The sequence below is a fragment of the Somniosus microcephalus genome, chromosome 8, assembly GCF_052327205.1.
Source record: "Somniosus microcephalus isolate GS21.2 chromosome 8, FLI_Smic_1.0, whole genome shotgun sequence".
NCBI classification, from domain to species: domain Eukaryota; kingdom Metazoa; phylum Chordata; class Chondrichthyes; order Squaliformes; family Somniosidae; genus Somniosus; species Somniosus microcephalus.
Window position 1 is genome coordinate 97545801 of NC_140994.1, and position 26838 is coordinate 97572638.

At 46.4% G+C, this 26838-nt stretch overlaps 1 protein-coding gene across 1 annotated transcript in view; it reads right to left on the bottom strand.

The window, feature by feature from the left end:
• LOC147113718 (SH2 domain-containing protein 4B-like) overlaps positions 1-22865 on the bottom strand; it is a 222728-nt gene extending 199863 nt beyond the window's left edge. The window contains exons 1-3 of the mRNA XM_085996151.1: positions 22731-22865; positions 20114-20133; positions 3032-3066 (exon numbers count right to left, since the gene is read on the bottom strand). Coding sequence (XP_085852277.1) covers positions 3032-3066; positions 20114-20133; positions 22731-22865 — 190 coding nt within the window. The remainder of the gene's footprint in view (positions 1-3031; positions 3067-20113; positions 20134-22730) is intronic.
• Between the last annotated feature and the right edge of the window lie 3973 nt (positions 22866-26838).

Sequence of the window (26838 nt, forward strand, 5' to 3'; positions counted from 1 at the left end):
AATGCACAACTGCTCCTAAAATATCCTTTTTAAAATTCTCAAAACATGTCCTGGCCTCCCATGATAGAGGATATGTCGTAACCCGAATAAGACGCCGGATCTTCTGTGAAAAGTTTGCAATCCAATTAGAATAATAAGAAAACAGTCCAACAACTCGTTGCAAAGCCTTAGAATTAGTAGGACAAGGTAAATCGATCAATGGTCGCAGACGTTCTGGATCTGGTTTAATCTTATTTCCCGAAATAATATACCCCAATAGATTTACCTCAGTAGTCGAAAAGATACATTTCTCTTTGTTAAAAGTTAAACCAACTTTTCCCGCAGCTTGAAGGAATCTTTTTAAATTAGAATCATGCTCCACCCTTGATTTGCCACACACTGTGATGTCATCTAAGTATGAAAAGGTGTCAGAGAGGGAGTTATCACTTATAAAAGCATCCATTGCCCGTTGAAAACAAGCAACACCATTTGTAACACCAAATGGTATTCGGCAAAACTGATACAGCTTTCCACCAGCCTCAAAGGCCGTATATGGTTGATCCTTCTTAACAATAGGAATCTGATGATAAGCACTCTTTAAATCAATAGTGCTAAAAACATTATACTGAGATACTTTATTGATAAGCTCATCAATCTTAGGCAAATGGTACGCGTCTAATTGAGTATACCTATTAATAGTTTGGGAATAGTCTATCACCATTCGTTTCTTGTGTCTCTCATTAGTCATGACAACTACCTGTGCTCACCAAGGCGAACAACTAGGTTCAATGATTCCTTCCAATAAGAGACGTTGAACTTCAGAATTAATAAATTCTCTATCCTGACTACTATATCTTCTTGACTTGGTAGCAATTGGCTTACAATCCGACATCAAATTGGAAAAAAGTGATAATGGAGGAATAGATAAAGAGGTTAATCCACAAATAGATAAAGGTGGCTTAGTCCCTCCAAATGAAAGACTAAGAGACTCGTGTAACTGAAGCACATCATGTCCAATCAAAATATCCGCACAGAGATTAGGCAAAACAGATAGGCGTATATCAGTATACGTATTACCTAGAAGAACCATTTTCACAAAGCAACAACCAGCTATTTGTGAAGTAAGGGTCGTCTGAGCCATACACACCTGATACGTAACAGGCGAAATTTTCAAATGCTTCTCCTTCGCAAACTGAAGACTTATAAAACTCTCAGTACTGCCCGTATCTATAAGGGCCTTCACTTCCAACCCATTAACTTGAGCCGTAACTATAGCTTTGTTTAGGCCATGAGCAAATGCAGCAGAAATTGATGCAATAAATGCCCTATCTAAAGGCTGAATAGTCACAGAAGAGGTAGTGGAGGAAGACCCTCCCACACCAGGAGAAGGGAAGGTAATTGAACCTGATGATTTGCACACACGTGCATAATGACCTCTCTTGCCGCATTTACTACACACAGCCTCCCGAGCAGGGCACTTCAGACGAGGGTGCCGGATATGCCCACAAAAATAACACTTCTGAATCCTAGAGGCAACGGCCGCCGAAGCAGAAACTGTTTCAAAATCTAGTAAACCACTCCCATTAAGTCCACATAATTCCTTTTCATCCGAAACTGCCGAAACCATAGTCGCAGGCCGATTAAAAAGAGCATAAGAATCCGAACTTCTCTGAGCCACATCCAATGTAGAAGCTTGCTCAAAAGCACTTTTAAGATCCAGAGTCTTATTTTCTAACAACCGCTGACAAATTAATCTAGACAGTAATCCATTAATAAAAGCATCCCGTACCGATTCGTCCTTATGTTCTTCAGCCGTCACAGCCTTATAATTACAGTCAACACTAAGGCACCGAAGTGCTTGTAAATAAGTATCCAAAGATTCTCCCACCTGCTGCCTACGGGCAGATAGAAGATGACGTGCAAATACCTCATTCTTTGGTTTAACAAAAATCTTTTCCAATGTAGAAATAGCCTCTTCATAAGTTTTACAGTGCAAAATATATTTATATACATCCGGGTCAATGTAGTTGATCAGCATATTCAGCTTATTTAGAGCCTCTTGATCCAACATGCTCAAAAAGTTTTTAAATGTACAATACCAATGTTTCCATTTATCATCCACTCCAGCAGAATTGGGGACAGCCTTGAATCGTTCTGGTTGAAGATATCGCTCCATTCTAACAAAAAGTTAATAAATTGAAATAAAGAATAGATTTGCCTTCCAAAGCTAGGCTTTATTAACTTTAAAATCAGCAGCATATCTTTCCACATCCAGTCCCAACTAAGCTAGAAAAGGACTGAATTTAAGGTAGCCACAACACATCATGTGATCATCAACTACCAATGAGATTACAACACATATCCCAAGGCAGTTAACAAACAACGAATCACAATACTTTTACTAATCAAGGAATAATCACCACAGGCCTTCAGGATAGTGATGGCCTTCGTGTAAGAGGTGGCGTCCTGGATGAACGAATAAATCCGATGACTAACGCGAGTAGTCAGTAGACTCAGTTTATCTACCTCACTAGCGGATGAGGCCCTCACGAAGAGTTTGAAGCATTTGAGCCAGTGTCCAAATTGATTTGATGCTTCAGCAGAATGTGGATCCAAGTCCAGATGCTCTGGTTTTAGGAGTCGATCCATCCTAGTATTCTTTAGTGATTAAAATTGATGTGCCTTCAATAACCACAAAACTAGAAGTTATAGACTTAAACAAGTTGGCTTTTAATCACTAAGATCAGAGCTAACATCTCAACACACCGACTGGCTCACAGGAATGAGTCATACAGGTTAGTCAGGAAAGAGGAAGTGAAACTATACACAGTGTGGGGGAGGGTAATATACATGAGTGCAAAATGAATACAGGCAAGACAAACACATTTCATTACAGCCAGTCTTCAGCATCTTGGAGATCTAAGATGGCGCCTCCCGCGCTTTTCCTTCTTCCCCGATTGAACAAAATGGCACCTCCCGCGCTTTTCCTTCTTCCCCGCTGGATTAAGATGGCGCCTCCCGCGCTTTCTGTCTTTTCCGCTGCTGCCAACACTGTTGCTGGCGTTTTTATGCCTTGATGGCGACGCCCTATGGTCTTCGCGCGCTTCCCCCCGCGCTGCTGACAACGCCGCTCTCCGCGGTCCCCATGGCAAACTGCAGCTCCTCACGGCTTTCTGCGCTTCTAATTTCTTTTTCTTTTATTTTAATTACTGTTCCCGTCGTCAGAGCAGACCCTATGGGACACTTTCCTCCCTCTTCTCGGGTCTGTACGCTGCCCGGCTTCGTAGCACCGGCCGCGCCCTGTGTGCTCCACCCTCTCTCTCTCTCTCCTCTTCCCGACAACGCTGCTTGGCCCCATTGAAAAGCCACCCGATCGAGCTCTAGCCCGCCGCAGCCCAGGAAGGATCAGTGCACTACCTGCCACCAGCCCGATTAGCTGGAACACCATAGACTGGAGAACCAAGCCCAGCTCTCGACAGCCTCTCCTGCAAATCTTCGAATTCGATGAATCAGAGGGCGGTTGCCCACGGTCGATGCCCATTTCTTCTGTTTGTTTTTTTTTCTTTTTGGATTTCTTCCTTCTGGCTTCGACCTCTAATAACTTCGCTTCAGGGATGGATCCCCGTGAGGTGGTGCAAAACTATAGGTAAGTTCGGATCTGTTCGTCGCCAATGTAATGTCCGTGTGTAATTGAGACACGGACTGCAGAAGTTGGTAATAACAGGTGTTTACTGAATGGAGACAAAACTGGAACTACTATACAAAATTACTACACAGGCTTATATACAGGGGTGGCCACTACTGGTACTGCAGTATACAGGGGCTGCAGAATATAGTTCCTTCTTCAAGGTACATACACTACAGACACCATCCAGGACAAAGCAGCACGCTTGATTGGCACCGCATCCACCACCTTAAACATTCACTCCCTCCACCACCGGCGTACCGTGGCTGCAGTGTGTACCATCTACAAGTTACACTGCAGCAACTCACCAAGCGTTCTTCGGCAGCACCTCCCAAACCCGTGACCTCTACCACCTAGAAGGACAAGGGCAGCAGGCACATGGGAACACCACCACCTCCAAGTTCCCCTCCATGTCACACACCATTCTGACTTAGAAGTATATCACCAATCCTTCATCGTCGCTGGGTCAAAATCCTGGAACTCCCTCCCTAACAGCACTGTGGGAGTACCTTCACCACACGGACAGCAGCGGTTCAAGAAGGCAGCTCACCACCACCTTCTCAAGGGCAATTAGGGATGGGCAATAAATGCTGGCCTTGCCAGCGACGCCCACATCCCATAAAGAATTTTTTTTTAAAATTCCACGGCCTTCCATCTTCTGAATAAGCCTCCTGTGTGGCACTTTACCGAATGCCTTCCGAAAGTCCATTTATACAACATCTACTGCCCTACCTTGATAAATTTCTGTTCCTCAACAAAGAATTCAATCAAGTTAATCAGACATGATTTACCTTTAACAAATCCAGGCTGGCTCTCCTTGATTAACCCCTGCCTTTCCAAATGAAAGTTTATTTTATCCCAGATAATGGTTTCCAATAACTTCCCCACTACTGATGTTAGGCTGACTGGCCTGTACAACCTCAGCTTCTCCAGTCTCTCCACTAACTGTAGTCCCTCATTCCCAGTACTATCCCATGGTGCCGATGAAGATGGCTGCCGTCCTTGCGGGCTCCGTGCGTACCAGGCAGCTAAGTGTCCTTTGCTGCTTGGTGCGCTCGGCTCGTTAAGAAAAAAGCATTTCACTGACTGGATTTCACTTGTTGTATTTGGTTATGTGACAAATAAAATTGAAATTGAAATTGAAATTCTAGTAAATCTTTTCTGCACCCTCTCTAAGGCCTTGACATCCTTCCTGAAGTGTGGTGCCCAGGATTGAACACAATACTCCAGCTGAGGCCTAACCAGTGATTTATAAAAGTTTAACGTAACTTGCTTGCTTTTGTATTCACTGCCTTTATTAATAAAGCCCAGGATCCCACCTGCTTTTTGAACTGTCTTCTTAAATTGTCCTGCCACCTTCAAAGATTTGTGTGCGAACACCCCCAGGTCGCTCTGTTCCTGCACCCCCTTTAAAAAAATTTATTTAGTTTATATTGCCTCTCCTCATTCTTCCTATCAAAATGCATCACTTCACACTTCTCTGCATTAAATTCCATCTACCACATGTCTGCCCATTTCACCAGTCTGTCTAAGTCCTCCTGAAGTCTGTGACTATCCTCCTCACTGTTGACTACATTCCCCACGGACATGCATCATTTGGGCCAAATGGCCTGTTTCTGAGCTGTAAATACATTTTGGTAGGAAAATTATGGAGGCCAGATACTCCTTGGAAAATAATTGTCTAAATGAGATAGAAGAAGAGAGAGATCTAGGGGTACAGATACATAGATCACTAAAATTAATGACGCAGGTTAATAAGGCCATTAAAAAAGCAAATCATTTCTAGAGGGATAGCATTGAAAAGCAGAGAAGTTATGTTAAACTGATCTAGAACCTTGGTTAGACCACACTTGGAGCACTGTGCACAGTTCTGGTCTCCATTTTATAAAAAGGATATAGAGGCCCTGGAGAAGGTGCAAAAAAGATTTACAAGGATGATACCACAACTGAGATGTTATACTCATCAGGAAAGATTGAATAGGCTGGGGCTCTTTTCTCTAGAAATGAGAAGACTGAAGGGTGACCTGATAAATGTTTTCAAGATTATGATGGGGTTTGATAGGGTAGAAGTAGAGTAGATGTTTCCACTTGCGGGCGGGACCAGAACTAGAGACATAAATATAAGATAGTCACTAATACATCCAATAGGGAATTCAGGAGAAACTTCTTTACCCAGAGAGTGGTGAGAATATGGAACTTGCTACTGCAGGGAGTAGTTGAAGCAAATAGTTTAGACGCATTTTAGGGAAAGCTAAATAAAGACACGAGGGAGAAAGAAATAGAAGGTAATGCTGATGGGGTTAGATGAAGAGAGGTGGGAGGAGGCTCATGTGGTGCATAAACACCAGCATGGACTAGTTGGGCCGAATGGCCTGTTTCTGCGCTGTAAATATTTTGCAATACTCCAACGGCAAAAACACCTTGGTTTATATACAGAGTAAGGCTCCCTCTACACTGTCCCATCAAACACTCCCAGGGCAGGTGCAGCACGGATTAGATACAGAGTAAAGCTCCCTCTACTGTCAGCCAGTGGCTCAGTGGGTAGCTCTCTCTAGGTGGGAGGGGCTAGGAGTGAGCCAGGTGTTACTGGTTGCCTAATTGCAGCTGGGTGTTGGAGGGAGTTTTGTAAAAAGTTGGTGGTGGGTTTTGGGGTTTTGTTTTCAGGTTTTAGGGCCTTTGTGGCCCACAAAAAACAGCCAGATGGCTGCTGAGGGGTCTGGAGAGCCGGGCCCCTCGGAGGACAGTGTTCCCAAGAGGAATTTAATTAGGGAAGAAACTGTTGTGGGAAAGGAAAAAAGAAGGCCCAAAGATTTGGGCCGGGACCCCAGGAGGTTTGGTAAAGAAAACACGGTGGTGGTGCAGTGTGAGGATAAGAAGATTCGAGCCTGGGATATAATCCAGGCGGTTCATGAGGACTGTGGCGAGGGAAGTTACTTTGCCTGCCGACCAAAGCCGAATGTGGGATTTGAGGTGACGGTCAGTGGCCGTGAGGAGGTGGAAAAACTGCTACTCAGTCTGAAAGTTGGTGAGAAATTCTTGGAGGTGACTTTGCTATATTTAGAGGAGGTGGTGGTTTCATTTTTGAACTTGCCAGTGTACATTGAGGACGAAGTGCTGAGCAAAAAGTTGGAGTCATGGGACATTAAAATCTGTTCTGAAATAAAGAGGAGGTACTATCTAGGAACACGGGTAGCAGACGGAACCCGGTATGTAAAGGTGTGGTTCCCAGAGGGGGTGAGGTCTTTGCCGTACAGTATGAAGTTTGAGACACTGGAAGGAGTGCAATACTTTCGTGTGCTGCACGATACCCAAGTAAAGGTGTGCTATTATTGTCTGGGACATGACCATCTCGTAAGAAACTGTCCAGATTTGTATTGTTACAATTGCGGTGAGTCGGGACATATCGCTCGGAGCTGCAAGACGGAGAGCTGTGGGGTGTGTCACAAAGGCCCCACCCACTGTGAGTGTGTGGCAGAAGGGAGCGATATGAGTGATGAGGAGATGGGAGAAGGAGCAGGAGATGAGTGTGGAACGGCCGGAGGAGCGGTGCAGTCGGAGGACACAGCCGGTAAAATGAAGGAGAAAGGAGCACAGGAAGAGGCAGAGGATGGCGGAGCGGAGGACGGGATGGAGATGGCGGAAAACACGCCGAGTGCTGTGGAGGGGAACAAAGACAGCAGCGGGCAGCGAGGGTCAAGTGCAGACTCGAGCCTTAGTGTGGTTCGGCTCCCCCTGGGGAGTCTGGTGGCTGCGGGGGGAGAGGAGGCGGGAGCGGGGTGTGTGGTGGATGTGGGTGCTCCGGGGAGAGGTGGGGAGTCGGATATCTTGGTGAGCGGGAGAGGGCAGGACGGGGAGAGGGAGCAAGAGGCAGGAGCCTTAAAGGGACAGCAGGATGGGATTGGCAAGATAGAGACATCAGAAGTAAACAATTTAGGTGCGCCATTGTCCCATGGAGAGAGGGAACAGGGTGCAAGGGTCAGAGGTGGAGATGTGGTCGAAGGGAACGGCACAGTGGGAGAAACTGCGATAGCAGGAAGACTCTCTATGGGAGATGAAATATCTGATGGGGAGCAGGATTATGTATCGGACGGGGAGCAGGCACAGGAGGTTGCAGAAGAGCTTGAGTGTGAGGAATTAGAGGGGGACAGAGGCATGGAAGTTGGGGGTGGGGTGGCATCATGTGGAGAGGGAAAGGTTAGTGAAGGGCAGAAGGAGGGAGGAAGGGCAGCTCCTGGGCCCAAACTTAATGCAAGGAAGAGGCTAAGGGTAAAAATGGAGGGATTTAATTGCGATCTCTTTAATATCTATGCACCGAACGACCATTGCAAGCGTCGTGAGTTTTTTCGGGGCTTATGCACTGAAGCGGCAGAGGTGGAAAATCCTTGTATAGTGGGGGATTTTAATGTATTTTTATCTCGGATGGACATTTCAGCCCAGATGACCTTTAAGGATGATAAGTCCAGAGGGATGACTGTAAAAATGATGGCAAATTTAAATTTGAGAGACTTATGGAGGGACCGGAACCCCATAAAAAGGGAGTTCTCCAGATCAGGTTGGATAGGTGAGGTTTTAAAACAGAGCCGAATAGATTTTGTGTTAATGCAGGAAGGGTTAAGTTCTGAGGTGATGGAGATTTATTAAAAAAAGTATTTTTTAGTGATCATTTGGCTTTGGTTCTTAGAATTAGGAACAGCAGAGTTAAGATCGGCTCAGGGGTATGGATTTTAAACAATCAATACCTGAAAGAAATTGCTTATAAAGAAGGGATTATAAATATAATGGCCCAGAAACTCGGGTCTCCACGGGTGAGTACGCACGGGGTACTCACGCGTGGGCCCGATGGAAGTGCCGGTTTCCTGCATGCACTGCGCATGCGTGGGAAACCAGCACTTCCGTTCCTCTGAATGAAGGGGTTCAGAGGTCGAATGCGTGCGCGCGGGAGTCTGCGCGTGCGCTTTGAACTTACGATTTTTTTACAGGTTTTTCCGTGAGGGTAAGTCTTTAGATTTTAGAAATGTAAAAACCAGGTGTAAGGCCTGCATTTTAAAAGGTAAGTGGTCAATTAATTAAAATTAAAACATTTTTTACACAGGTTTATTATTTTTAAATACTTTAAAGCAAGGGAAGTTTATTTTTAGCCCCGTTTGAATATAAAATTATTTTTTTCAAAAATTTAAATTATTGTTTAAAATAGTTATTTAATGTAATTTATAGTTTATTTAAAAAGTGTGATGATTTTTAAAAATTTATTTGAAGGTTTACTACTATTTTTCGTAGTATTTATAAGTTTTGACAGGTCTTCCTGTCACTACTTATGAATGGGATTTTCCCTGCGCCGATTGGCTGCCCATGGCCCACGTGATCCCAGGGGACGCATCGCACTAACTACGCCCCTGGGACACGCAAGCACTGCGTGCCGGCAGCTGGGCCAGGCCCCGGTGCGGAATTCCACGGGGCCCCACAGCTCAACGGCCGGCGCGCAAGGTAAGTGCAGGTCGGGGGCTTGCACCCGCGGGAAGCCCCTGACCCAAATTTCTGGGCCAATAAAGGATGCTCGGAAGGAACCTTTGTTCTTGAAAGAAAGAAGAGTTTGGTGGGATAATTTCAAATATGAGGTAAAAGTTTTTTGGTACGTTATGAGAAAAAGAGGGCGGCAGCTAACCAGCGTCGAGAAGAGAATATAAATAAAAGGTTTACGGATGTCTGTAAAGCAGTTGACGGAGGGGATAAGGGAGCGGAGACTAAGTTCCGGGTGCTAAAGGAAGAGTGGGAATTATTGCAAGCTGAAAAATGCAAGGGGGCCATTCTCCATGCAAAGGCTAGAGATGCATTGGAGAGCGAAAGATGCACTAGATATTTTCTAGAGCAAGAGAAGCTGCGACAGAGATTATCGTTAATTGAAGAGTTGAAGGTTGGGGAGAAGATCATTCATGAAAGTGGGGAGATTTTAGAGGCGGCTAGCAGCTTTTATCAAGAGTTATATACTAAAGAAGACATTTCCAATTTGGCGATGGAGAAGGTTACTGCTTTTATTGAAGAGGGTTTAAAGGAGGGTGAGAGAAGCATGTGTGACAAAGAAATAGGATTAGCGGAAATAAAAGTAGCAATAAGTGGAATGAAGGGGGGGGGGGAAAGCCCAGGGTCCGATGGACTAAGTGCAGAATTTTATAAAGAATTTTGCGAGATTTTAAGTCCATTGCTCTTAGAAGTTTTTAAGGAAATTAAAATTGAGGGAAGCCTGGCCCCATCTATGAGGAGAGGGATCATAAGCTTAGCTTATAAAAATAAAGGTGATAGACGGGATCTGAAGAATTGGAGGCCCATCACATTAAATGTGGATTATAAGATCTTGGCGAGGGTTATGGCAAATCGTTTGAAGGAGGTGTTACCGCAGATAGTTTGGCCCTCTCAGTCCTATGGAGTCATAGGCCGGGACATCGCAGACTCTGTGGTCTCAATCCGAGATGCGATAGAGCTCATGGAAGAGAGTGGGAGGGAGGCCTATGTATTAAAGATAGATCAAGAGAAAGCCTTTGACAGGGTCTCTCATGAGTTTTTAGTGAAGGTTTTGGAAGCATTTGGTTTCAAGGAAAAGTTCATTCAGTGGATAAGGATTTTTTATTCAAACATATTTAGCTGTGTTAAATGTAATGGTTTTTTATCCAAGTATTTTCCGATACAGAGATCAGTGAGACAGGGTTGTCCCCTGTCCCCATTGTTGTACACATTGGTAGCAGAACCATTAGGTTACATGCTGTGAAAGAAACAAGGTGTAGTTGGGATTGTGGTCCCCAGTTCTGGGCTGGTGTCGGTGATATACCAATATGCAGATGACACAACCTTAACATTGAGAAATGGGGAGTCAGTGAGGAAAGCTATGGATGTAGTGGAGGAATATTGTAGAGCTTCAGGAGCCAGAGTGAATTATAGTAAGTCCCAATGCCTGGTTGTAGGGAGGGGTAGGGGGGAATGGTTAGGGGAATGTCCCTTTAAGGCGGTGGAGGTTTTGGAAGTTCTGGGGGTGCAAGAAAGACAGGGATGAAGTGGATCGATTAAATTGGGAACCGAAGGTTATGAAAATTAAAAAGATTTTGGGAAGATGGGAAACAAGGTGGTTGAAAGTGCAAGGAAGAGTGACAGTGGTGTCTGCCCTCCTGATTTCTAAGCTATGGTACTTATTGACGGTGGAGGATATTCCTGAGTGGGCAGAAAAGTCCATCCGAGAGGCTTGTGTGAGGTTTTTATGGGAAGGGAAACCAGCCTTGGTGACTTACAATACCATCATTGGACAGAGAAATCAGGGAGGACTCAATTTCCCAGATACTGATTTGAAGAAAAAATCCTTTAGAATCAAATGGGTGAGGAGATTTCTTGAGAAGTCAAACACAAGTTTTTGGAAGAGTTGTTTTGAGCATTTTTAAAAACGAAGTGGGATAGGAGGGGGTTGTAGAGACTTGGGCACAATTTTTAAAAAGTGTGCAGTTTATGCCCAAGGGGGCTGAGGAATTTTTAGAACAGCCCTTATTTTTGAACAGGTGTGTCAACATCGAAGGAGAGGTTTTATTTAATCAAGCTTTTATAAAAGCTGGGATTATATCTGTGAAAGATGTACAGTATTATACGAGGTGATTCCAGGTTGGTTGCCGGAAGCGATAGTGAGGGACATGGTGTGGGAGGAGGATCAGGAGGTAGAGGAAAAAGCAATAGTAATTATGCATGAGAAGATTGTGAGGGCAATGCCACAGGATTGGATGGAAGAAATAAATGCGCAAATCTCCAAAGGAAGTAAAATGCATCCTGCTTTTCCAAGCTTCATACTGGAGAAAGGGGGAGAGTTGGTCCAATTTGACAACTGTAATACTCGAGATTTCTATGAGGTATTTAGAAAATGGAGATTCAAGACACCTGCTGGTCAGGAGTTTTGGCAGAGTATATACCCACAGCTGGACTTCAACAGAATTTGAAAGGGAGTGTGGGCGAATTTTAAATGTCCAGAGTGGATTGAACTGGATTTCAAGTTGACTCATAACCGGATTTTTACCATGACGGTCTTGTGTAAGATTGGGTGAGTGGAGGCGGCAACTTGCCCAGTGTGTGGGACATGGGATGAGACTCTGTCCCATTTACTGGTGTTGTGTCCGCAGTGAAATGACTTTAAGTACTATGTTCGACAGTTGTGTGAAGCTTTTTTGCTGGGTGGGGACCGAAGAGCGAGAATGGGAATCCCGTGGGACTCAATTTTGAGATGGGGATTGCAGGAGAGTCTGCCCGAGAGCTGCAGAGATACAGCAAAAGCCACAGGACTTCGGCACCCATGAAATGACACGGGGTTTCGAGAGATGTTATCGCTGCGGCAGGTCCACCCATGACCAGAGGGACTGCTGGTTCAAGGACAAAGCATGCAGGCAATGCGGAAAGATGGGACACATTACACGTGTATGCCGATCTGGAAACAAAAAATCCACTAACAGGAAAAAAATCAATAAGGAAAAGCACAGAAAGGTACAAATGATGACGGACAGTAGCTCCGAAGACCAGAAGAGCGATAGCGACTCCGGGAACAAGAGACTAAGCTCTCTCAAATTACATAATGTAATTGCCAAAGAAGATTACCAGAACATTTGGGTTACCCTCACAATAGCAGGGTCCCCAGTTAAAATGGAGCTAGATACAGGATCAGCTCTGACCATCATAAATCGACGGGATTACGAGCGGCTATTTCCGCATATACCTTTAAAAGACACATCCATTATCTTGAAAACATATACGGGGCAGAAAGTATACCCCAAAGGAAAAATAAGGGTGCCTGTTGTATACAACGGCAAGGAAATACAGAAGTTGTATTTATACGTTCTACAAGATGGTGGTCCACCGCTGTTTGGACGTGAATGGATCAGGAAAATACGTTTAGACTGGCACTCCATTCAGGCACTGACGGTGACCAGTAAGGAAAAAAATGACGATGACGTCATACCTGAACGATTAAAAGACATCTTGGCCAACGCCAAGGAAGTGTTTCAAGAGAAACTAGGAACCTTGAAAGGCATCACCGCCTCAATAAAAGTGGAAGATGCAGCAATTCCCAAGTTTTATAAGGCAAGACCAGTGCCATACGCAATTCGTCCAGCAGTCGAGGCAGAGCTGGAGAATTTGGAAAAGGCAGGCGTATTATCTAAAATAGATTGGAGCGAGTGGGCAACACCCATCGTCCCAGTCATGAAGAAAGCATTGAAGAATGATAAATCTGAAGAACAGAGAAAAATTCGCATCTGTGGAGACTTCAAGGTGACTGTAAACCCGGTCCTTCACACGGTACAGTATCCTCTTCCGAGGATAGAAGATATTTTCGCCTCACTATCCGGAGGGAAACATTTCACCAAAATTGACTTGGCACAGGCATATCTACAGATGGATGTTGAAGAGGCCTCTAAAAAATATCTCACTTTAAATACACACAAAGGTCTGTACCAGTACAATCGACTGGTTTTCGGAGTAGCATCCGCTCCAGCTATCTGGCAAAAAGCTATGGAGCAAGTCCTCCAAGGGATTCCGGGGACTCAATGCTGCCTAGACGACATCCTTGTAACAGGAGAAAACGACAACGAGCACCTTGCCAATTTGGAGCAGGTGCTCACTAGGCTGAGAGAACGGGGCCTACGAGCAAATCGCCCCAAGTGCGAATTTTTCCAAAATCAAATATCATATTGTGGCCACATAATTAATAAGGAAGGGTTGCATAAGTCACCTGAAAAAATTGAAGCGGTCATAAAAGCCCCAGCACCTGAAAATGTTTCACAATTAAGGTCGTTCCTGGGATTAATAAATTACTATCATAAATTTTTACCGAACTTATCAACTCTTCTACACCCTCTTAATGAACTGCTACAAACAGGAGTAATTTGGAAATGGAGCGAAGACTGTAAACGTACCTTCCATAAATGCAAAGACTTAATCACGTCCAAAGAAGTTTTGGCTCATTACAACCCATCACTGCCAATCAGACTGGCGTGCGATGCATCCCCTTACGGCATAGGAGCAGTATTATTGCATAAATTCCCTGATGGCTCGGAACGGCCGATAGCTTTTGCGTCATGTTCATTGAACTCAGCTGAGCGTAACTATGCCCAAATCGACAGGGAAGCACTCAGCCTGGTATGGGGAGTGAAGAAATTCAACCATTACCTACACGGACAAAAATTTACCTTGTTGACTGACCATCAACCCCTCATCTCCATATTCAACCCTAAAAAGGGTGTTCCCATTATGACAGCGCAAAGGCTACAGAGGTGGTCCCTTTTTCTACGGGCACACCAATACAACATAGAATACAAAGGATCAAAACAGCATGGGAATGCTGACAGTTTATCGCGCCTACCGTTGCCAATGGTAGAAGAGGCACCTACAGTAGACCCAGTGGAGATGTTCCACTCAACCATAGTGGAATGTCTACCAGTAACAAATTCTGCCATTGAAAAGGAAACGAGAAATGACCCGACTCTCTCACGAGTCTACGACTTAACGGTGAAGGGATGGCCAGCACATGGCGAACCACTGTTGCCAGCATTCTCGCAAAGAAGAGAACAGCTGTCAGTGTGCCGAGGAACCTTGATGTGTGGATCCAGAGTGGTGATTCCACCCAAACTCCAGGATAAAGTGCTAAAGGAGCTTCACGAGGGGCATCTGGGTGGAGTGAAAATGAAGAACCTCGCCAGAGCGTTTGTATGGTGGCCAGGTATCGATGGAGACATCGAAGAAATGACCAAGAGCTGCCTAGGATGCCAGAAGGTCCAAAACGCTCCACCCCAAGCCCCTCTACATCCATGGGAGTGGCCCTCATCTCCCTGGCAAAGGGTACACATCGACTTTGCTGGTCCATTTATGGACTCAATGTTCTTAATCGCGGTTGATGCACACTCCAAGTGGCCGGAGGTAATCAAGATGTCCTCCACCACCACGGAAAAAACCATCACAGTATTAAGGACCATATTTGCCAGGAATGGGCTGCCGGAACAGATCTGTTCTGATAATGGACCGCAATTTGTGTCCAAAGAATTCAGGAAGTTCTTAAAAAACAATGGGGTTAAGCACTACACGTCCGCCCCATACCATCCCGCCACCAATGGATTGGCTGAAAGGTTTGTCCAGACCTTCAAGAAGGCCATAAAGGCCATGGGTAATTGTTAAATCTGTGAGTTGTTCAAGTAATTAATACTCAGACTTAATCAGTAACAATAAAACAGGTCTTTACTGGTTGGAGGTAGGGACTATACATAGGTCTTTACTTCATGCCCACAGGCGGGAACTGAGGGGAGATCAGTACCCACAGTACTATTTATACCCCATGGCCAGGAGTGGTACTGCGTATCACTACGCCCTACAAGTAGTGCAGTCCTGTCCATAGGTTCAAAGTAGCACACATATTACATACACAACATTCCTCCCTTCTTAGCTTTACAGTCATCTCCCCATTTAACATAACGTAATAACCTATATACATATATAACTTCAGGTTTACATAACAGAATAACATAGATACATAGATAACTTCATGTCAAAACAGATCACAGATTCAGTCTCTGCGGAAAACAGTTCACAGATTCAATCTCTGTGGTGGAGTCGGTTCACGTTGCTGGAGTGACTCATTCAATAGTCCTTCCATGGATTTAACAGTTTGAACTTCCGAACTGAATTGGCTCCGTTCGGAGGGACCACGTGTGTGATCTGGTAGAGGTAATAATGGTTCAGATGGGTCATCTTCTGTTTCGACTTTTCCTTTTCTGCTTCTTGGAGACTCTCTGGGCTCCACTGTCAGCTGCCAGCTGCATGCGCAGTTCCTCCTTCTCTTCCTCCTTTTTCCGTAGTAGAGCCACCTTCTCCCGATGTTCCGTAGACTTTCGGTGCTCCTCCATGATTTCTGTATGGTGGGAGTCGAAGTTACAAGTTGGGCAGGACAGGACATAGTAATATTCGGTGTCGTCCTGATCTAGGCCAGCGAGAGGGTCTTCTATTTCCTCCATACCCAGCTGGACGTTAGCCAGCTCTTGTTCCAAATCCAGACATCTTTCCTGAAGAGACTTCTTCATGTGTACCTCTGCATCCAGCTTTTTCTGGGCTTTCAGCAAGTCGTTTACTAGTGACCTCATTTGTGACTTTAATACTTCAACTTCCTTTGGAGATTGATTGATCGGACTATGCAATCCCTCTACCGGAGCAGCTGTTTCAGCGGTCTGTTGTTCTACGTTGACGTGAGTCAGCGTACTTTTGGCATCCAAGGGCTGCTCTGTTGCAGTCATCTCAGTCTGTGTTGCCACCTCAGCTCTTCCAATAACCTTTGAGAGCTCCGAACCCCTTTCGTTTGAATATTGAAGTTCATGTTCAAGTTTTTCCCATTTCAGAGTCCTGTCCTTCAGCATATGCAGGAGTTGGCTGACCGTTAACTCCTCTGACATCAGACGTTTTGTGTGCTCCTGCTCCATTTTCTCCATCAGCTGCTTCTGTTGTCTTTCCAGATTCTCCAACTCTATATCAAAGAACTCTTTCGTTGCATTCAACTCTTGCTCAAAACGGCGAAGCATTTGTTCTAATTGCTGTTGTAGTTTGAAATGGAGTTGAGTTCGAGCCCGGTGTCCCTCAGAAATGGGCACATCAGTAGACTTGCCAGACTCAGAATCCACAGTTAAACTATGTTGTTGTTGCTCAGTGGAATTCTGTGCTGAAACTTTGTCTTTTGCACCTGAGTTGGGCTTACCATCATCCGTTCCAGAGTCTGGGCCGACTATCTTCACCGAGTTCTCACTCGTTATTGTTTGTAGGAAATGCCAGTCCATATTCATTTTCCTAATCCACTCCCGTGTGGACCACTGCAACCTCTATTTTCCCGATGGGGTACACTCTTTGCCCCGTGTATGTTTCCAATATAATCCCCGTATCCTGTAGGGGAATATGTTGGAATAACTTTCCGTAATCTTTCTTATTTATGACCGTCAATGCCGATCCAGTGTCCAATTCCAGTTTTACTTGGACTCCTTCTATCTGAAGAGTGACCCAAATTGTCTGGAGGTCTGCACCCTTACCAGCGTTGAGTACTCTTAAGCTAGCCAGTTCATTACAGCTTAAGCTAGCCAGTTCATTACTGCTAGCGTCTGAATCGGACTCCTGTTCGGTCACCTTGTGTACCTTTGCGTATTTTCCTTGCGGTGACTTCTTGTTGCTGGTCTTCTTCGCTGACCTGCATACTCTAGCTATATGTCCAAGCCTACCACAAGTTCTACATTCTTGGTTTTTAAACCAACACTGGTTCTGATCATGCGTTGTCTTTCCACAACGATAACATTTGCCAGAACTCACACCCAATTTGTGTGCACTGAGCTCCGGTGACCGTAGCTGCATTACTGCCGTGCCTCTCGCTGCGGCTTCGTGTGCTGCTGCCATAGTGACCGCCTTCTCAAGCATCAGCTCATTCTCCTCGAGCAGTCGCTTTTGTGTATCCTGTTTAAATAAACCACACACAAATTTGTCTCGAAGTGCCTCTGTCAGTCCCGTTCCAAACTGGCAATATTTCGCTAATTTACGCAATTCCAGCAAGTATTCAGCATTGCTTTCATGCTGTAGCTGCCTTCTGTCGTAAAATTTAAATCGTTCCGCTAGCATCAGCGGCGTGGGGTTTAGATGATCTTTCAGGACAGTAACAATCTCATCGAACGTCTTATCCGCCGGTTCATCTGGTGATAACAGGTGTTTCAATTGCCCGTATGTCTTCGCACCCATTAAATTTAATAATGTTAGAGCTTTATCTTGGTCACGAATTTTATTGGCCTTACAATAATTTTTTACTCTTTCAACATATATGGCCCAATCTTCGAGGTCACTATCAAAGGTGCTAATATTCCCGTGTTTAGGCATTGTAGATTTGCAATTTCTCAGATTTTATTTTCTTTACTGCTATCCAAGATGGCGGCTTCCCGCTCTTGCCGTCGTCCTCCGCCCACAAAATGGCGGTTTTCCCGCGCTTGGCGGTCTTCACCCGTCCCCCAACGCCGTCTCCCTTCAGCCCCCGAGTGCGGCCGTTATCTTCGCCGCGATCGCCCGAGTGCGGCCCTTATCAGCGGCTGCGATCGCTGGATCGCGAAGCGGCTCTCGGCTCTTATCAGGAGATGCGATCGCTCCGTTGAAACGCCTCCCGCTCGAAGCGGCTCTCGCGCCCTATTCCTCCTGCTCCCCCAGCCCCGTTCGTGCGGCCAACGCGGTCGACTGCCTGTCGCGTCGCTGCCCGGCTCAGACAACGGCTTACCCACCACCAAGCTGGAGAAGAAGCTGACGGTCGCCGATGGAGGCTCCGAGGTCAGGATGTCTTCCAGTGGGGTGGAGAGGGTGGAAACCTCTCTGCAACGTCCTGGCTGTGGACGAAGCTGCCGTGGAGTGACTGCCGCAGGGTCCGAATCAGACTCGTCGCCAGTGTTAAATCTGTGAGTTGTTCAAGTAATTAATACTCAGACTTAATCAGTAACAATAAAACAGGTCTTTACTGGTTGGAGGTAGGGACTATACATAGGTATAGGTACTGGTATACGTACCCACAGTACTATTTATACCCCATGGCCAGGAGTGGTACTGCGTATCACTACGCCCTACAAGTAGTGCAGTCCTGTCCATAGGTTCAAAGTAGCACACATATTACATACACAACAGTAATGAAGACATAAAACTTCAGCACAAGGTGGATAACTTCTTGTTCGCATACAGGAATGCAACACACATGGTTACAAACCAAACTCCCACCATAATGTTCTTCAATAGAAGCCTAAGATTCCGGCTGGATTTGATCAAGCCCAAAATCAGAAGGGACGTGGAGAACCGGCAATTTCAAGGCATGAATGAAAGGCCAACTTGAACCTTCCAGATAGGTCAACAAGTTTTGGCCCGGGACTACCGTACCGAGAAATGGCAGCCTGGAACTATCTGCACACGACTAGGACCGCTGATGTATACCGTGGACATCGGAGAAAGCATAATAAGGCACCATGCTGACCAAATCATAGAGTCATCCGAAAAGAGACAACCTACACCACAACTCTATACGCCTAACGATGAAGTAGAGGTACCTATATCTACCTCCGATCCGGTGATACTGGAACCCGATGAACCCGACACTGGCATTCAAGCCGAATCAGCCTTGCCAAAAGAACCTACTACACCACCAGAAACTACTACACCACCGAGGCGTTATCCGGACTGAGTCAGGAAGCCTCCAGAGAGACTGACTTATAATTAATTAACTGCAGCAATGTATAGATTATTTTTCTTGTAACATGTAATTAATAATTACTTAAAATATTATGGCCTAGAAATTCAGTTGCTTGCGCCAGCCGGTAGCGCCTTAGGAGGTGTAGATGTTGGGCGCTAGGCGGCTAGCGGCCGGGCGCAGCGCGATCTGCGCCTCTCCCCAACTTCACTCACGATTTAGCGGTGGCGCAAAGTCTTTGCGCGCGCTCAGCTGCGCGCGCAGATCCTGACGCCATTTCCTCGTGCAACGCCCTTTGTGCGCCCCAAACCGGAAATTCAGTCGCGACGCCCTATTGTGCGCCTGGCGCCCCTAGCGACTGGTAGAGGGGAACGGTTCTCAGTCGATGCGGGGCGCGGGGGGCGCAAATTAAAGGGCACTCCTCCTGCACTAGAAAAGGCTGCCATTTCGCAGCACTCCTTCTTGAAAGACGGATCTTTGCAGAGAGACCAAGGTAGAGAGCTTTCTGCTTTGGCTCAACACTCGGACAGGTACTTCTGGCTTCAGGCCAGAGCTTTGCACTTGGATTTCACTTTCAGTGCCATAGCCTTGAGTCGCCACATATACTGTAATGGGGGCTACAATGGGTGGAAACGTTGGCTTTCTGCATTGCATTCAAAGGGATCAGAGACGCCGTGAGAGAGTGCCAGTCATGGCCAGACGGAGAAGGGCCAACAGGTGTCGGCACAGGAGGCCTTACCCACCCAGGGTATATCGCCAGCAGTTCTCATATCTGAACATGTCTGAGGAGCAGTGTGTTCGGAGGCTGCGATTCAGAAGGGAGGTGGGCACTGAGATCTGCCACCTGCTTCGCAGAGATCTGCAGCCACAGCTGAGGAGCAGGACGTCTCTGTTGGTGGCAGTGAAGGTGACGGTGGCTCTCAACTTCTATGCCACCGGCTCCTTCCAATCCGCTACTGGGAACATTGCCAACATCTCCCAGTTCGTGGTACATCGCTGCATCCGCCAGGTGAACAATGCCCTTTTCAGAAGGAGACGTCAGGACATCTCCTTCCCCATGACCCTGGACAAGCAGCAAGAGCGTACAATGGGATTTGGAAGAATAGCGGGCTTCCCCATGGTTGAGGGCGTAGAACTGATGAAGCAGCAATGCTCAGGCCTTGCTTCAGGGCTGCAGTGTGCAGGGCATGGCAGCCAAACAAGTCGACCCTTCCCCTTTAAGAGCTGACTGGCGCCAGCGTGTCTGCCTTCATTGTGCAACTCTCCGCACCTGCGCTGCACCCGTCCTCGGTGTTAGCGCCCCGGATCGCCGGCTTAGCGCCTAATGATAGTCATGCATCGCCTGCTTTAGCACAGCAGCAACCTCTTGGGGCGATGCAACTGAATATCGGCGAAGGTGGCGCTAAGCTGCGCCGGGCGCAAAATTTAGCGACCGCCCGGCTATAGCGCCCCAAACGTGTCTATACTGAATTTCTAGGCCTATGTACTGGTTAGCTAAAAGGGGAGGAATTGTAGTGTATGTGCCTTTAAGAGCCCCATGCGTACTGTAATGCCGGTAATGGCCACTCGGCTATATAAGCCTGAGTATTGTGTTGTATCCGTTAGTTCCCCTCCAGACTTTGTTTAGTAAACACCTATCAAACCAACTCCTGTCTTCAGTGTCTCTATCAACACACAGACACAACAAGCGGAGCGGCAATTAATTTAATGTTCAGTTTGGCTAGATTCGTGATTGTGCAAAGAAGGAATGTGCTGTTTTTTAAGGGGAGGACAATTAATCTAAAAGAGTATTTTAAATATAAGCTAAAAGATCATTATAAGGCTCTGTGGATGTTTTATTCAGAAAGGAATTTAAGGATAGTATTTTACAACCAATTTTTAAAGTACAATCGATTAATATATGTTACAGGAGACAAATTAAACTTCAGGTTTTGATGTTAAAATGTGGTGGCGGAATGGCTGTGCAGAGCGGCGGAATTGATTTGTATCATACAATGAAATGATCAAGATGTTGTAAATGTTCTTAATGTTCAATAAAGTATATTTATATTTTAAAAAAGTAGGTAGCACACTCGCCTCTGAGTCAGAAGGTTGTGGGTTCAATTGACTTGAGCACATAAAGCTAGGCTGACACTCCAGTGCAGTGCTGAGGGAGTGCTGCACTGTCGGAGGTGTCGTCTTTCGGATAAGATATTAAACCGAGGCCCCGTCTGCTCTCAGGTGGATGTAAAAGATCCCACAGCACTATTTTGAAGAGGAATAGGGGAGCTAGCCCCGGTGCCCTGGCCAATATTTATCCCTCAACCAACATAACAAAAACAGATTATCTGGTCATTATCAAATTGCTGTTTGTGGGAGTTTGCTGTGCGCAAATTGGCTGCTGCGTTTCCCACATTGCAACAGTGACTCCACTTCAAAAGTATTTAATTGGCTGCAAAGCGCTTTGAGACGTCCAGTAGTTGTAAAAGGCTCTATATAAATGTAAGTCTTTCTTTCTACACTGTCCCGTCAAACACTCCCAGGGCAGGTACAGCACGGGTTTAGATAGAGTAAATCTCCCTCTACACTGTCCCATCAAACACTCCCAAGGCAGGTACAACACGGGTTAGATACAGAGTAAATCTCCCTCTACACTGTCCCATCAAACATTCCCAGGGCAGGTACAGCACGGGTTAGATACAGAGTAAATCTCCCTCTACACTGTCCCATCAAACACTCCCAGGGCAGGTACAACACGGGTTAGATACAGAGTAAATCTCCCTCTACACTGTCCCATCAAACACTCCCAAGGCAGGTACAGCACGGGTTAGATACAGAGTAAAGCTCCCTCTACACTGTCCCGTCAAACACTCCCAGGGCAGGTACAGCACGGGTTAGATACAGAGTAAATCTCCCTCTACACTGTCTCATCAAACACTCCCAAGGCAGGTACAACACGGGTTAGATACAGAGTAAATCTCCCTCTACACTGTCCCATCAAACACTCCCAGGGCAGGTACAGCACGGGTTTAGATAGAGTAAATCTCCCTCTACACTGTCCCATGAAACACTCCCAGGGCAGGTACAACACGGGTTAGATAGAGTAAATCTCCCTCTACACTGTCCCATCAAACACTCCCAGGGCAGGTACAGCCCAGGTTAGATACAGAGTAAATCTCCCTCTACACTGTCCCATCAAACACTCCCAGGGCAGGTACAGCCCAGGTTAGATACAGAGTAAAGCTCCCTCTACACTGTCCCATCAAACACTCCCAGGGCAGGTACAGCCCAGGTTAGATACAGAGTAAAGCTCCCTCTACACTGTCCCATCAAACACTCCCAGGGCAGGTACAGCACGGGTTAGATACAGAGTAAAGCTCCCTCTACACTGTCCCATCAAACACTCCCAGGGCAGGTACAGCCCAGGTTAGATACAGAGTAAAGCTCCCTCTACACTGTCCCATCAAACACTCCCAGGGCAGGTACAGCCCAGGTTAGATACAGAGTAAATCTCCCTCTACACTGTCCCATCAAACACTCCCAGGGCAGGTACAGCCCAGGTTAGATACAGAGTAAATCTCCCTCTACACTGTCCCATCAAACACTCCCAGGGCAGGTACAGCCCAGGTTAGATACAGAGTAAAGCTCCCTCTACACTGTCCCGTCAAACACTCCCAGGGCAGGTACAGCACGGGTTAGATACAGAGTAAATCTCCCTCTACACTGTCTCAAACAATATGTCTCAGAGTTCAAGTGTTTGTTAAAAATATACCTTCTATTTTGTTTATTCTTTAATGTTTTACCTGTTTTTGAGCTGTGTTTGTTTTGTGTCTTTTCTCCCTCTGCCTTCTCTTCTCTCTCTCTCCATCTCCTCACCTGCTCTTCTCTCATCTTATAAAAGAGAATTTGCTTCTGTTCATCATTCAGCTCTGCCAGAAGCTCTGGCTCGATGTACATTTCTCGTAGAATTTGCTGCAACATTTTGGTGAGTGCAGCTTGTTGAAGGAGGAATAATGACTCTGCTGAAAGCCACTGTCCTGGTTTGGCGAGGAGCTGCTGACACTGCAGAGGGACCGAGCTGTGCTGCACGCTGTGTGAGGGCGGGCCGGTCCTCTACAGGCGGAGCCTGCAGCATCCTTCCGTCTGTCTGAAGGCACAAGTCAAGCCACCAGCAGATGTGGCACTGAGGTGAGAGTTAGACAGAGTTCTGATGCAAGGTCATCGACCTGAAACGTGGACTGTGTTTCTCTCTCTCGCCACAGTTGCTGCCTGGCCTGCTGAGTGTTTCCAGCATTTTCTGTTTTTTATTTGTTGGGAAGCTTCACCCTAGGAGAAGGTGAGTGCTGGAGGAGTTACTGGCTCCTTAGGGTACTACACAGCTTGATGTTATTCAGATGAATGGCACCTGGGCCCAGCCATGGCTACCAGTTGCTCTCAGTTTCATTTTCCATTGTGTCCTCGCCTTTATTCCCTTGGGGCTTGTGTTTGTGTATGGGGATATCATGGTGAACAGTCTTGTAATTACACCTGCAAACGCGGCTCAGATGTTCCCACATGCCGCGGCCTCTTGTCCCCACCACAGTGACTCAGACCAGCCCGTGAAATGGAATCTCACCTGAGCACTGTAATATCAGCCGCACTCTGATGGTATTTTTTCATCTCTCTTTGATCTTGTTTGTGCTGCCGTGATCCAGCTCTAACATCCCTCTCACAGACTCCAAGACACCCTATCTGTATTGGACATCTGTCACTGGAGCCAGTGCACAATGAGCCCGATAACCAGCTCCTTTACATTAATGATTCTGACAGAAAGCACCTCGAAAACACACAACAGCAGGGAGTCAGTATACATCAAACAACCAGCTGATCACTCTCCACATGGCCAGGTCAACCTCCCAAGTGATACTCGGACAAACAGACCAGGGTCTGGGTTTGATGTCCAGCCTGTGCTGGGACAGCAGTCAGACTGATATAATTGGCCAAATATAACTCAGGGGTCAGGGGAGCAAAGACCAGGCACAGGATCACTCAAGGTAAGTGTGTATCTGTTTATCTCAGTATCCAAACTGAGAGTCAGGCAATCAGTTTCAGGCCTGCCTGTGATATGCTCCATTGTGGAATAGCCGGCGAATGCTCGCTGTTTAGATGTTCACATCAAAAATCTATAGCTGGGAGAATATAGGAGAGTCAGTACTGTGGTGTATGTAACCTGTTCCACCTTAAGAGAACTACCTTAAGAGATGTACTACTTTCTCTTGGCTGCTGTATACTGTAGTACCGGTGGTGACCACACCGGTATATAAGCGTTGTGTAGTGATTTACTGGGCAGTTTAGCCCTGACCTCCGAATAGTAAAGACCTGTTAAAGTTATTCTTGTGGTCTGTGTCCAGTGATTTATAATAAGCATAACTGGGACACACAGACTTAACAGTGGCGACGAGTCCGATCTTACCCTGCGGCAGTTTTACATCCAAGGCAGCTTCGTCCCCAGAACAGGCGTTAAGAAGAGGCATCCGCCCTCATCATCCTGCTGAGCACCATCGCACGGGAGGCATCGAGAACCCGGGTTAAAAAGAAAAATTCTGACCACGAAGCCCTCCATCAGCGACAGGCAGTGATCATCCCTTCTACCACGGTGGTGGGTAAGCCGATCAGCGACACGAGCAGAAAGTCGACCGCGTTGACTGTGGAGTGGGGGAGGGAAAACGGAGGAAAAAGGGTGGAGAACTCGACCACGGCCGGTGAAAAGGGCCGGGCTGCAATCGAGGCCGAGAGGCGCAGCGACTGGGGCAGCTTAAGGCACGAGAGCCGCGGAGAACTCAAACGCAGCCGGTGTAAAGGACCGGGCTGCATGCGGGGCTGAGAGGTGCAACAGCAGGGGAAGCGTGAATGCCCACGGGAACCGCGGGGGAGTAAAAGCAGCGTCGGGGAATTGAGAACCGCTGGGGAGGCGAGAACGGCAGCAGCAAGGCAATCGCCATTGCAGCCAGCGGGGGAAGAAGGCAAACGCGGGAATCCACCATTGTAGTCGGCGGGGGAAGAAGACGAGCGCGGGAAAGACCGCCAAGCGCGGGAAGCCGCCATTTTAGTAGGCGGGGGAAGAAGACAAGCACGGGAAGCCGCCATTTTGAGAAAAAGAAAAATTTAAAAACTTGCAAGGATGCCTAAACATGGGAACATTAATACCTTTGATAGCGATATCGAAGATTGGACCACGTATGTAGAACGCATGGAAGTTTATTGTAAAGCAAATAAGGTACCAGATGATGAGAAAGCACTAACCTTATTAAGCTCAATGGGTGCGAAGACACACGGGCTATTGAAGCACCTTCTATCACCAGATAAACCGGCGGATCAGACTTTCGTGAATATTGTTACTGTCCTGAAAAATCATTTAAACCCCACGCCACTGATGAAAGCGGAATGATTTAAATTTTACAGAAGAACGCAGCTGAAAGACGAAAGCAATGCTGAATTTTTAATTGAACTGCGTAAGCTATCAAAGTACTATCAGTTTGGAACAGGACTAGCAGATGCGCTGAGAGATAAATTTGTGTGTGGATTGTTAAAAGAAGGAACACAAAAGCGACTGCTTGAGGAGAATGATCTTACGCTTGATAAAGCTATCACTATTGCAGCATCGCACGAAGCAGCAGCGAGAGGCACTGCGGAAATGCAGCTACGGTCACTGGAACTCAGCACCAATCAAATGGTCTTGGGTACAGTAAAATGTTATCGTTGTGGAAAGACAACGCACGATCAGAACCAGTGCTGGTTCAAAAATCAGGAATGCAGAAAATGTGGCAGGCTTGGTCACATAGCTAAAGTATGCCGGTCAGGAAAGAAGACCAGCAACAAAAAGTCACCGCAGGAAAAGTACAGAAAGGTACACAAGGTGACAGAGAACAGTTCGAACGAACAGAAGTCAAATTCAGACTCCAGCAGTAATGAACTGGGTAGTCTAAGAGTACACAATGTTGGTAATGAAGCAGACCTCCAAACAATCTGGGTCACACTTCAGATAGCAGGAGTCCAAGTGAAGATGGAATTGGACACTGGATCGGCATTGACGGTCATGAATAAGCAAGATTACAAAAGGTTATTCCCACATATTCCCCTACCGGATACCGAGATTGTATTGAAAACATACACGGGGCAAAGAGTATACCCCATTGGGAAGATAGAGGTAAAGGAGGTCCACAAGGGCAAAGAAAGCCGAGGAATGGACTTATATGTGCTACCTGAGGGAGGTCCACCTTTACTGGGACGGGAGTAGATTAGGAAAATAAATATGGACTGGCATTCCTTAAAAGCACTAACGGTAGATTCCGGTAAAAAATGTCAAACCTAAACGATTGTCCAGAATATTGGACGATGCTAAAGAGGTGTTCCAACAGGGACTGGGAACACTGAGAGGAATTACGGCAAACATCAAGGTTGAAGAACATGCAAACCCGAAATTTTTCAAAGCGATACGACCTGTTGTGGAAGCTGAGCTGGAAGGGCTAGAACGTTCAGGAGTACTGTCTAAGGTAGACTGGAGTGAGTGGGCCACGCCCATTGTCCCTGTCATGAAGCGTTCATCGAGCAACAAGCCGGGGGAACCGGGGAAGGTTCGCATCTGTGGAGATTTCAAGATCACTGTTAATCCGGTGCTTCACACGGTGCAGTATCCGCTTCCGCGGATTGAGGATATCTTCACTTCGTTGTCTGGCGGGAAACACTTCACCAAGATAGACCTGGCGCAGGCATACTTACAGATGGAAGTTGAGGAAGAGTCACGCCAGTATCTCATGATCAACACGCATAGAGGCTTTTACCGGTATAATAGACTGGTTTTTGGAGTGGCATTGGCTCCAGCAATTTGGCAGAGGGCCATGGAGCAGGTATTACAGGGAATTCCAGGCACACAATGTTACCTGGACGATATTCTGACTACAGGAGATGATGACGA